Source organism: Crocodylus porosus, unplaced genomic scaffold, assembly GCF_001723895.1.
Source record: "Crocodylus porosus isolate Cpor-Errol unplaced genomic scaffold, CroPor_comp1, whole genome shotgun sequence".
In the NCBI taxonomy this organism is placed as follows: domain Eukaryota; kingdom Metazoa; phylum Chordata; order Crocodylia; family Crocodylidae; genus Crocodylus; species Crocodylus porosus.
This window is the reverse complement of record NW_017728886.1, coordinates 184,910,674-184,924,026: the sequence shown is the minus strand read 5'-3', so window position 1 is coordinate 184,924,026 and position 13,353 is coordinate 184,910,674. Positions and strand designations below refer to the sequence as shown.

General features: G+C 43.4%; 1 protein-coding gene across 1 annotated transcript in view; it reads left to right on the top strand.

Moving 5' to 3' along the window:
• The first annotated feature begins 10 nt into the window (after window positions 1-10).
• EMILIN2 (elastin microfibril interfacer 2) overlaps window positions 11-13,353 on the top strand; it is a 59,525-nt gene continuing 46,182 nt past the window's right edge. The window contains exons 1-2 of the mRNA XM_019546658.1: window positions 11-181; window positions 412-534. Of these exons, the coding sequence (XP_019402203.1) occupies window positions 57-181; window positions 412-534 (248 nt within the window). The 5' untranslated portion in view covers window positions 11-56. The remainder of the gene's footprint in view (window positions 182-411; window positions 535-13,353) is intronic.

Sequence of the window (13,353 nt, the reverse complement as noted above, 5' to 3'; positions counted from 1 at the left end):
GGAGTCAGCGCCCCGCGGGGCCCGGCCCGGGCCGGCCCTTCCCGCCGCCGGCGGGGATGAGGCTGCGCGGGGACTCCTGTGCACCCCGGGGCTGGAGCCTGCTGGCGCTGCTGGCCCTGGGCGCGGGGCTCAGCGGGGCCACCCCGCCCTTGGGCTACCAGCGCCCGGGCGCCCGCGGCAAGTACGAGCCTCTTGCGTTGGGGGGCGGGGGGGTTGCACAGCTGGCCGCAGCTGAGCTGGGCTGGGCTGGGCTGGGCAGGGCGGGAGGACTGCGAGGAGCCGGGAGTGACAGGGCTGTGGGGAGAGGGGGGTGATGGTGATGGTGCCAAGGCCCTGGAGGGGCTTCTGTGGAGCTGGGGGACTTGGGGATTGACACCACCACCAACTTCACTGGTGCCTCTGCCCCACCAGAAACTGGTGCGCCCACATCGTGAACAAGAACGTGAGCTGCTCCGTGCTGGACGGGACCGAGGGCTACGTCCAGGCTCAGTACAGATGCGCCTGGAACCAGTTCCCCTGCCAGCCCGTGCCACTGTGAGTACCACCGCACAAGGCCGCCTCGGTGCTCTCCTACCAGAGGCCTCCAGTTTCCACAGCCAGGATCCTCCCCAGAGCAGCGCCTGGCAGCCCCCAGTGCCTGGGCTGTGAGCTGCGCTCGCCTTCCCCTTTCTGTTCCAAGCACACCGCAGCTGAAAGTAATTAGAGCCGTCTTGCCTCTCCTGCTCTCAGCCCAGGCATGGAGCGAGGTCTCTGGCACGGCCTGCTTGCACGGCTCCAAGGTGTCCCTGCCGCCCGGTGCAGGCTGGCCACTGCCGGCAACCTGGAGCGCCGGCACCTGCTGTGCTGGGAGATGCACCCCTTGGTCCGGGATCACGGGTGCGCTCCCAGTGGCTTTGTGTTGCTCCAGGGAGGCCAACCCAGCCAGAACAAGATTAGGATTGATGTGAGCTTTCTCTAGAGCAGCCAGTGTGTACTGGTGAACTGGGCCAATATGCCTTACAACATATGTTCCTAGCTTAGGCAGGAGCCAATGCAAAGTTTAGTGTAAATGGAGGGGGTGGGGGGAACCCCAGGCAAGAAATATGCAACATTTTAACGATAGTCATTAATACGTGATCGCATGGGCAGACCTAGAAGTTTGAAAAGGAGGGTGCAGCTGGTGAGGTGCACCATCCCATAGAGTGCAACTCACATTTTTCACTTCTTAAAAATAAACTAGAAGCTTTGCTAGTATACTAGGGGCCTAGGGCTGTATTATTCAGTTTAAGATCAAAGCAGAAACAAGTGTAACTTTGCTGGAATGAGTTAGAAACAATTTGCAGGATTGTGAGATCTTCGTTACCAGGAGCAGCTAACAGACAGCAGAACTGCAGAAAGGAGGGTAGCTTGACTGGTGGGGAGGTTCTTAACACCTGTGGAATGAAGAGTTTAGAAGGGATCAGGTAGATCAGTGGTACTCAACTTTTTTGCCTGGTGGGCTGGATGGTCAGCACTCAGCCTGCCTCTGGACCAGATCTGGCTGGTGGTCTCAGCTGGAGCACAGGTGAGCACAGGTCCCATCTGGCCATGTGGGGGGTGGGAGGAGGCAGCCCAACTCCAATCCAGCCTTGTAGTGGGGAAGAGGGCTTCAAGCAACTTTGCATGGGGGGGGCTTGACCCAGCCCCAGCCTGGCCCCAGTGCAGGCATGGGGAGGAAAGGGTTTGGCGCCAACCTGGTCCTGTGGAGTGAAGGGGCATGACTCAGCCCCAGTCCACTCGTGGGGATATAGGAGGGTGTTGCCAGTTCTGTAAGGGTGAGGAAGTGTAGCCGCCATGCAGGGCTTGTGGTTTGGGAATTTGGCAGGGCAGGAGGGTATAGCTGTATTAATAACCATTCCTTCCTCATTGTCAAATCTCCCAACTTGTGGGGAGCCCTGCAGGCCAGATGCACTCGTTGGAAAATGCAAGCTCTTGGTTATCCCTTGTTTTTTGATTGTGGTGAAATACCAGAGCAATTTTTCTGTTGCAAAGAGCTCACGAAGACCACAACCAGTCAGAATGCTTTCATCATTATGGATACCTATTTGACATCTCTGTGTTTATCTTGTTGGTCATGTTAGCACACCAAATAGTGCTAACAGTGTGTGGCATCCCAGACCACCCTTGAAAGGACCTTGAAACACTAAGAATCACTGTCTTAGAGACTAACTGGTGCAAAGAAGTATGAGCATTCATTGGCAAGCCCCTACTTTATCAAATGCTGAGCCAGTTAGTCTCTAAGGTGCCCCATGCTGTGCCTGACTTCAGAATAACACTGCTAACCACCCCTTTAGATGTGTGTTGCATTTAGATTGTGTAATCTAGGACAGTAGTGTCCACAGACCAGATCTGGATCATGGGCCTGTATCTTGTGGCCCACGGGGATAGAGTTAGCAGCAGCAGCAGCAACATTATTCGTTGTGGCTCCCTGTGCTGCAGAAAGCACTGCTCCTCCCACCACCAGATTTCTTCCCTGAAGACCAGATGACATGGCTTCAGGTCTTGTTCATGGGATGCCCCACACTTCCAGAAATTTGGCAGCGCGATGAGTAGCATCAGTTTTAATTGTTGTGGCTCCAGGAACTGTGGCAATTAAAGCTACCACCAGTCATCACACCGCCAAATTTCTGGACCTGAAGGGAGCTTTGCAGATTGAATGATATGCCTATCCAATTGCCAATGTGATGAGGTAATAAGTAAGGCTAACCTCACTCTTTCTTGCATTAGCAGGTGCATCATGAACAGGTCTAGGGAGGTGATACTTTCCCTCTATGCGGCATTGGTCAGGCTGCAGCTGGAGTACTACATCCAGTTTTGGGTGCCACACTTCAGGAGGGATGTGGAAAGCCTTGAGAGGGTTCAGAGAAGGGCTACTTGGATGGTTGAGGGCCTGTGGGTAAGATCCTATGAAGATAGATTGAGGGACCTGAATCTCTTCAGTCTCTTCAAGAGAAGGTTGAGAGGCGATCTTGTGGCTGTCTACAAACTCATCATGGGGGTCAGCAGGGAACAGGAGATACTTTGTTTACCAGGGCGCCCCTTGGGGATGCTAGAAATAACGGCTGCAAACTAAAGGAGAGTAGATTTAGATTGGATAGCTGGAAGAAATTCTTTATGGTGATGGTTGCCAAAGTATGGAATGGGCTTCCAAGGGAGGTAGTGCTTTCCTCTACCTGGGAGGTGTTCAAGAAAAGATTGGACAGGCACCTAGCTGGGGTTATTTGACCCCAGTGCTCTTTCCTGCCTAGAGCAGGGAGTTGAACTCGATGATCCACAGGGTCCCTTTGGACCCTATTAATCTATGAAATCTAATCTATGAAATCTATCCCTGGTCTAGTAGATAATGCACTTGAGCAGGAGAAAAGAGATTTGAGCTCTGCTACCAACTTCCTCGTTGACCTTGTCAAATCACTTTACCTTTCTGTGCCTTGGCTTCTTCAAGTGTAAAACAGTGAGAGGATACATTCTTCTAAAAGGATTTGAGATCCACAGGTAACCGTTATATACATCCAGTCCAACTCAGTCAGTGTGGACACTCGCATTGACTTTAATGGATTGTATCAGACTCTAAGTGAGAGAATTATTATTTGTATTTGTTTCTGGGTAGACATGAGAAAATGAGGAATGTGACTGACACTTCAAGATGCAGAGTGACCCTGGCAACGAGCTAGTGATCCTGCAAAGTGCTCTTCTCCCTGGGGCGCATGATAACTTCATGTTGTATATCTAGCTTTTGGAAGATATTTCTTTTTGCCAAAAGTAGCTTGCTTTCTTAAAATAAAATAAACAAACATTACGATCAAACAAATAACAGGAGGCTCCAGATACACACAGCTGATAGTGTCTGTGTAATTTCCCCAGCTGCTGCTTTTCATAGTATTGAAATAACCATTGTAGAATTGTGACATGGAAATGACAGATTGACATGACAAAATAAAATGTAGGTGGGGTGTATCCTTATTTGCATTGGTGCCTGTCATTGAGCCTAAAACAGCAGTAGGTTAGAGAGTTTGAATGTCTTTTGAATGTCTTCTTCAGCACATTTGAAGTTAAGTCATTTAAGTAATGGTAAGCCAGGTTTTTCAGAGTGCATGTGTGAATATGTACCAGAGGTATCCATTTTTAAGGAATGTAGACAGCTCTTAATCATTAATTTTTATTTTCTAAATCTGATTTGCTTTATATTGGTGAAGATAATTGGATAACCAAAATAAAAACTGCACCTTCATATATTTTTTTAATATGAAGATCTATAAAGTTTCAAGTTTCATGTATTTTTCAAATATGAGCAAAATATGGCAGAAGCTTGGCTATGAAAGTTGTTGGAATATTATTTAAATAGCTCAGAATAAAAGTCCTATAGTTTTGAAAGTGTATTATGTGTATGAACATCTCTGACTGTGACAGAGCTGGTTTTTTATCTATCACCAACTGTATGTTAGTTGCCTTAATGACACAGAATAAGAAAAGATCATATCATGAAGAATTTACAGTGTTTGGTACTGATCCTACAAATTCTTACATACCTATGTAACTTCACTTACTAGCAAGTGTCATTTAACTCAACACAATTACTTATGTGAATAACATGACTAAAATAGAATGTAAATTAGATGTTAGATGTCTAGTTTAGCTGAGAGAGGAGTAGGACATACAAAAAGATAAAAAGACCAAAGCAAATGATTTGGGCAAATATCTGTGAAATTATTTTTCCCATTTCCTTTGTGAATATACGCAGAGAAATCATATAATGAAGTAAATTGTGTGTTCTACTGGGCCAGAGAAAAGGGTTCTGATTCTGATATCATGTATACCAGTAAAAATTGAGGGTAACTGCATCATAGACAATCAAATGAATGAGATTTCAATCAGGCATAAAGTTTGTTACCTATGACAAGATGTATGGATTTTGTTATTTTTTTGCTCCTTGACAACCATAGATATGTCAGATTGGTTTTCCGTGTCCAACTTTAAAGGTACAATTATGCACTCTCTATATGAAAATTATCAGATATGAAGGAATGGTAATTCTGAACGATCTGATGATAAATTGGATTAGGCATGCAAGGGCTAAAGTTAAGTATAACAATTATTTGATGAAATGTGACTGTGCTTTATATATGTCAGTATCTGTCTTAAGTATCCATGATACACCTGCAATTTAGATGTTCTTCACATACAAGAATGGGTGACCTATGTATTATTAAAGCAATAGTGAACTACTTTATCGAAATATGGGTGACCAAACCAAGGAACATGGACATCATTAAAAAAATATTGTTTGTCAAAAAAAAATCTGTTGAAATTAGTGTATTGATAGGAAATTGAATCATACCTTATCTTTAAATACAAGAGGTACTTTGCTAAATTGGTAAGTTAAAATATATCAGGTTGTTGTATTTCCTTGGGATTCCGTGACTTAAATATATATTTTTATGCATTTGGGCCCAATCTACAGTTCTCATAAAAATGTTATTGAGTCTTTTTCTGGAAGTCTAGAATCTATTTGAATTGATGCTTAGGTATTTAGAGCAGGGAGAAAAAGAAAGAGAGAAAACAGATGGGCACTTCAAAGTGTTGTATTTTCTAAGCAATGTATTAGATTTATTTTTCTTAATATATAACCAGCAAAGAGGGTGGGGATAGGGAAAGAGAGAAAAAGAAACTTTATAGTCGGTGGGAGATGGGAATGAAAGATTTACTTAAAAAGAGACCTTACTGAAATATTTATTTTTAATTTTAAATAATCACTGTCATTTCTAAAATAACCAATATTTATTTTCTCTCTTTTGAAAGGAGATTAAAACAGCTTGGTTCACTCAGTTTAGCAAAACAAAAGTTAAGGGGGGGGATATGATTATTTTTTATAAGTACACTTGCAGTAGTATGTAACAGGAAGGGAGAATGGTTATTTAAACTAAAGAGCAATATAAATGTAAGACTGAATGAATCTAAACTTGTCACAGACACATTAATTTGGATATTATGGGAGATTTCTAACCTTGGAAGGAGTGTAGTTTTGGAATGGCCTCCTTTTAAATGGAGCAGTGAGTGCAAGGAGGCAGAATTGCTTCAAGATAAGGCATGATAAGTTCATGGAAGTGGTAGTTTGATGTGGCAAGGGTATTCTTGAAGTAGCAATTAGAGCATATGATACACAGGTTCAGATATTTGGTATCTCTGTGAAGTATTTGAAAGGAAATGTTATCTCTCTGTGGGAGATGTATGATATTCTGTGCTTTGGGGCTTCTGCTGGTTTCCTATAGGAGCTAGGAAGAAATTTTCTCCATCTGCCTCTGAAGCGTTAGAAATTGGCCATGGCTAGAGGTGAGGGTTTGGCTGGTGTGTTTAACAGTACTGAAATACCTCTTAGGTGCATGGGTCTTGTTCACATACCCAGATTCAAGCCAAGTGGCAGATTTGGAGTCAGAAAGGAATTTTTCCCCCAGGTTACATCAGCAGAGACTCTGGTGTGCATGTGTGTATACATATACATATGCATATGTGTGTTTATATATATATATGCACGTATACAAAACATATATAAATATATGTATGTTTGTGTACACACATTTATTATTATTATTACCCTGTGAATTAGTTCTCTTCCTAGGATCATCTTAACATATTCCCTTTCAAGACATCACTCTTGCCTCCTACTCTGTAGGACATAGTGTGCTTTCCCCCTCCCATAGGATGTTTTGTGACTGCGGTGCATGTTAGGGGACAGACAGAGTAGATGTTTTTTTGAACCTTTTTGGATAAATGCAGGCTTCCTGAAAATACAGGGGATTGGACTCGATAGTACAGAAGATCCCTTCCAGGCATATGTTTCTGCAGCTTTTTCTCCCTTTCATCATGTATTTGTTTACTTTGTTTTCTATGAGAGGGTTATTAGTGAGAGGTAGGTTAATACCATTATTATATATTTTAAAGTAATTATTATAAGAAAAATATATGGGCCTCCTGGGCTTCTATATAACATCAGTGTAGTATTTAGTACATTTTTCTACGAGGGATTCCATCCTGCAAAGACTGTAACAGTACACATGTAACTGCTCCTTTTGATTTCTCTCGGACTGCTCATGTCAGTAAAGTTAGTTATGGGCTGAAGTATTTGCAGGTTCAGGAGATATTGGGATGATCTAGGTGGGGTTGGTTCTGCTCTGAGTAGAGGGTTGGACTAGATGACCTCCTGAAGTCTCTTCCAACCCTAATTTTCTATTATTCTATGATTCTATAACATATATTTTTACCCTGGTGGGAGAATAGACTTGATGGTCTTGTTCATTTTGAACTTCTGTAATCAGGACATGCTGAACAGAGATTATTCTATTCAATTGTAAGTAATTAGAAGAATTAGAAAAAATGATCAATGAACAAAAATATTGAATAACTGAGTATGTTCAAATATCTCATCTAACAAGTATGTTCAAATATTTTGTTGTTGAGTGAATCATTGCCTTAAATAAACCTAACTCTGAATTAACCATGGTGTAATAAACACTAACACAGTAATAACACAGATTGGATCTGCTAAAACAAAGACTATGAAACCACTAGAGACTCTAACAACTAGTATATATAATCTTTTAGGCTAGGAGAAGAGACCATATCATTAAACTAATGTGTAGCTCTGATGTAGCATGGCACAAAGTGTCCTGATGAAAACATTTAAAGTAAAGATGTAAATATTATTTTGTTAAATGTAAATATTATTTTATATAACTGATCCCTCTCCTTCCTCCTATCCACACATAATAGGCCATTTTCTCTATTAGTGTCAATTGAGATTGCTGATTATTGTCTAATTTTTTTTGGCAACTATTGTGAGCTCTTTATACATCTTCATGTCCTGCCCAGGGTAGAGTCCAGCCGAGCCAAGTATAGGCTTAATTTTTGGCTTTTGGACAGTCCTGTAGTAGCGAATGGGACTACTCAGGTGCTGAAAGTTAAGGATGTACTTAAATGCTTTGCTGGATCAGGGCCAACACTCAGCACAGGGTAGGATTTGGCTTCATGGTACACAAATCTGTGTAGGTTCAGGGCTTCAGTGTCTAGCTTTCAGAAATCAGTATTCCATGAGACGAGATCCTTCACAGTACACAAAAAGAATTAAAATGGAAGGGGATGGGGGGAGGAGAAAGGTGAGGACTGGTTTGCCTCTTTTCTTCAAATATGTGGAACTGAGGCCTTATTCTTTTTATATATATATATACTTTAAAGAGGGTATTTTCTATGTGGTAGAAGTCACTCCATGGGCTCCAGCTAGCTGACTACCTGGAGAGTTTAGCCTCAGGGATGGTTCATTGAAAGTTGTAAGAAAACTTAAGTTCAGAAGAAATTTGAGCATTGTGGTGTTTGTGTCTGATAATCATTGAGTGCCTTCTGGGTGGGATGAACTTTCCTGGCTGTCTCTGTCTGAGCCAGATATTGTGTATCTCTGTCTATACACACAGCTAACAATTCTGTCTTTCTTCTTTGTGAATTGGACAGGGATTTTTCATTTCATACATCATTCATAGCTTGTTGCAATAATTCCAGACATTCACAAACTCCCACTCAACTCACATAAACATCAACCATAATTATTTATATTAGTGTTTGTGTTTTCATGGTTTGAAAGTGATACTAACCGGAGGTCTGAGGCTCCTTTTGGTAAGCACTGTATCATTGCCAAAGTTACACTGCTGGTCCACAGGGATGTCTGACCAGTGTAATACATGCATATAGGTACATAAAAAATTGGGCTGGAATGCACCTCCAAGGTTATCAGGTCTCATCCTGTCCATTTGCAAGCAACCATTTCTCTAAAAGGGTTTACAAAAACATCCAGTCTAGCCCCTCTTGCATTCCATGGTCACAAGGAACCTGTTAAAAAATGAGCCTACAATGTGTCTTGGGGAAAGAGCAAAAGAAACTAGGGTGTCCCTGGTGCAGAACTTGTCAGGTAAAATATTCTCAGGTGATCTGAGGAGGTGAACTGGGCCCTGCACTACAGAGAAAGGCAAAGGAAAAAAAAGACCCAAATAGTCCTAGCCAAAGTTGTCTGAGGGGAAAAAATTCTTCCTGATCCCATATCTGGTGATAGGTTTGATTTTGATTCCAGGAACAAGACCCACCAGCCAGGCACCTCAGGGGGTTTGAAGTACTGTTAAGAGCCGCCAGTGTATCCAAGCTAACTTACTGCCTCTAGTTGTGCCTGAAGTCCAGTGCTTCAGAGAAAGATAAAAATAAAAAGAAGAAAACAGCCAAATAATGCATTCAGGGAAGAAAAATATTTCTTTTTGGCCCTGACAAACCAGCAAAGCCCTGCAGCATTGATCTGCTCTCTGATAAACCACTGAAAGGTGGAGACACCAACTTTCCCATGATGTAAAAGATTCCTCTTTTCCCCTGGTGGTCCTCAAGCTATCCAGCCTTTGTATTACAATAGGATCTTAACTGCCTCTTCCTTCACTTCACTTCTGACCCAGTTTGAATGTCTGCTACCTTGTGAAATATCTTGCTCTACAGTGTTGTATTTTCTTCTGATTCACTGGAATCTGCTTTGCTAGTGTTAACATCTCAGATTCAGTAATTCATGAAACTTAGTTGGACTGATATATATTCTCATTCCCTATGTAATCTGTTAAGGTTTGCCCTTTCTCTGAACAGTCATATTTGTTAACTTGTTTGAGGAGAGTGAAGACAAAAAGGCACAGATAGCAGCACAGATAGTGTTTCTTGAACACTTCCCTTAAGTAGTCAGGAAAAAAATGCCTTGAAGCATCTTCCCAGTTCTGCTGACAAATTAACAGCAGTGGAAGTTATTCACCATCACTGGAGGACAGTCCAGTAAACACAACCTGTTAGTAAATCTCATAACATCAGTCATTCAGCAAAGTGCAGTTTGAGCAGGAAAGAGCAGTTTGAGTTAACAGGATCCCAGTGCCTCTTGTCTTCTCTTTAGTCATGAGACGTTCACGGTGGGAGTTGTAGGAAGAAACTGAGCTATGCAGCAGTTCCAGTGCCATTGTATCCAGTGTCAGTGTACCAGAACGCTATCCCCTCTGTAGGTGTCAAAAAGGATCGCTTATTTGATAATGATTTTGGCCAGGTGAAGGGAAACCAGTAACTTTGATTCAAGCACTGAGCATTTTGTAAAGCAATATTATTGCAGAAACCAGTGGAGATGCAATACTGCCTTACTAAATCATCCCTCACAATTATTCAGCTTTTGTTAATAACTGGAATTCAAAATAATTAAAAAACAACATATCACATGCTAATGCTTTGCCCTAGTTTGAGCTGGCAGGGAGATCTGCTAGACAGACATTTCACAATACAATGAAATATATATCATTTCTACTCACTGCTCTGCTTTAACCTCTTGTCTTAGGGTGCTGACAGAAGTGTCATTTTGTCACAAGATCAGCCCCTGAAAACTCCCTACAGCCATGTAGTGACAGCACTGCATACCATGGCTGCAGAGGACTTTAAAAAGTGCCCGAATGCATGACAAATGAGCCCTCATTACATGAGGGTTCAGATGAAAGCACTCAAAAGTGGAGCACTTTCATTAACTTCTCTTAATGCATACCAGGAGCAGAGCTGGGCTGAAGCAGTCCAGCCCCACCTCTGATGCTGTGTTCAGGGTGGGAGAGGAGAAAGTAGGGAGGGATTTCCGTCTGGGATTGGTGCAGCCTGCACAGACTGATCAAGTCCAGAACAGACCTCCCTCCTCTGCCTTTTCCCTTTCCCATCCTGAGATAGCACCGGAGCTGGGAGAAGGGGTAGGGGAAGAGGCTGCAGACAAGCAGCTTCTCTCTCTGGATTGGCTCCAAAGTGGAGCTTGAATGTCTGTTGGGTTGGGAGGGTCAATCTGACTCATGGAGCTTTCTGTGAAGTGCCATGTGTTAGACGGGAAAGCTGCATGTTTGCCAGTGCCCTTAGTTTTCCTTAGCATCCTACTGTGCAGTCAATTCTCACACCCTTGGTAGATGTGCAGTTAAAGATGTGAGAGGATCTAATGCATAATCCCAACAATTGTACTTCCTGCCATGCTGCACCTGCATGCTGCATGTGATTGTGGGATCTAGCATAAGATCCCAATCATGTCATATTGATGGTGCATGGGGAGCCTAGAATCATGATCCTGGGCTCCCCCAGCACTGGCAGGTTAAGTGCCTGACAGTTGTTGCTGATTGTTATCTGGCTCTGGGGACCCATGGAGCCATTTGAGACACTCCTATGATCCCCAGAGTCAGCCAATGATCAGCTGATCATCAACAAATCAGGACTGCCTCAAGGTTTGAGTCCAGGGGTAGTCCCAATCTGCAGTTGGCTGGCACATATTGCCTCTAGTTCTAGCACTGGGGCAGTCTCTGCCAGATGACAATCTGCTGATCATTGTGGCCTTGGGGTTCAAGCCCCAGGGCTGTCCCAACCTTTCATCAGCTGGCAGGGACTTCTCCAGTACTGGAATTAACAGTCCCAGAGTGGTCTCTGCCAGTTCATGACCCATTGGGATGGCCCCAGGGCTGTGACAATCAACCGATTGTCAGCTGGCAGAGATCACCTGGAGTGTGAGACTCTGGGCTGTCCCTGCCAGCTGATAGATGATTGGGACCTCTCCAGGGCTCCAACAGTCCCTGCATGGCACACCACATATTCAAGTTATGGTACCATACAAACTAGGCACAAAGTTATTACACATTTTTCATGTCACATCCTTGTGGCTGGTTCATGATTTTTATGGTGCCATAAATTCTTTGAATGTGTGGTCAGCTGGTATTTTTGTCATGTTTAAGACCGTTAATCGTACCAGAAAAATAATGTGTCTGGGGCCTTAGTGTCATTGATGGTTTGTCTTTCATTCTTTTCATCAGAATGCACAGTCTGAAACCCCTTCTGCTCAATTGCTACTCAGCTTTCTATACTTCCCTTCCACAAGCTCCCTTGTGTGACTTCTAGTTTCCCTCTTGCTTTCTAGTATATCCTTGAGCACATACCTCCTTTCCTTTTCACTTGGTTGTCCTCCATAGTTTCAGTTCTTAGAAAACTGTATGAAATGGGGTGCATCTACATGTTGCCCTACAGTGACATAGTGATGCACTACATCTCCGTACAACATGCTACAGGAACATAGCAGTCACGCTAGTCTACACATGATCACCAGCTACATCGCCATAGTGGCACACTCCCCTGGTATAGTGCGCCACTACCGTGACATAATGGGGAAATCTAACAGTGTGCCATATGCAGATATAGTATGGCCCATACTGTGCCATGCTTTAATACTTCCAAAAGGAAGTACTGAAGCACAGCACCATACGGCAATGTATAGATGCACCCGTGGAGCCTAGATTTTCTCTCACAGTAGCTTGATATGAGTGTGAAGGTATTGTTATCAACTGAGAGTTTCACAATTTATACTACTATAGAAGAAGAATCTGGACCCTGAGGCTAGGGACCATTAGGTGAAAATAATATCATCTGCTAAACCAGTCAGTGTTTTGTAGTTGATGTGGATGTACAAGACTTTTGCAAAAACACCTTAAAATTCAGATCTCTCTTTTTTCCCCATCATTAGAAACATTTTCTTTCCTCCTTTGTTCTGAAGGACAAGTTAGAGTGGATCTCACCACGTGATTTTTCTGGTGTTTGTTGTTATTTAATTCACTAGTGTTGAGGGGAAGGAAGCCTGAGATTGGAAGTCATGAGATTCAAGTTCTATTCTGAGCTTTGTGCTTAGCTACATAGCAGTTTCCCATTTACAAAATAAGATTGTTTGCAAAATAAGGACCAAGACCACAGGAACCATAACTTAGTAATGTCAGTGAACTACAGGCAGTCCTCGACTTAAAGCATTTCAAGTTACAACGTTTCACACTTACAAAGTTTATAAATTAACACCCTGTTTCAACAGGGTGTCATTATTGACTCCAAGATGAACATGGGCCGACAATGCGAGGTCATGGTTGGCAGGGCTAACCGGATCTTGTCGTGCATCCACAGGTGCATCTCAAGCAGAGCCAAGGAGGTGATACTCCCCTTCTATGCAAAGCTGGTCAGGCCATAGCTGGAGTACTGTGTCCAGTTCTGTGCGCCCCACTTCAGGAGGGATGTGGACAACATTGAGAGGGCCAGAGGAGGGCCACCCGCATGATCTGGGGACATCAGGGAGACCCTACAATGAGAGACTGAGGGACCAGAACCTGTTCAACCTTCACAAGAGAAGTCTGAGGGGGACCTGGTGACCGTCTATAAACTCACTAGGGGGGACCAGAAGGGTTTGGGAGAGACCTTGTTTCCCCTAGCACCCCCTGGCATAACAAGGAATAACAGCCACAA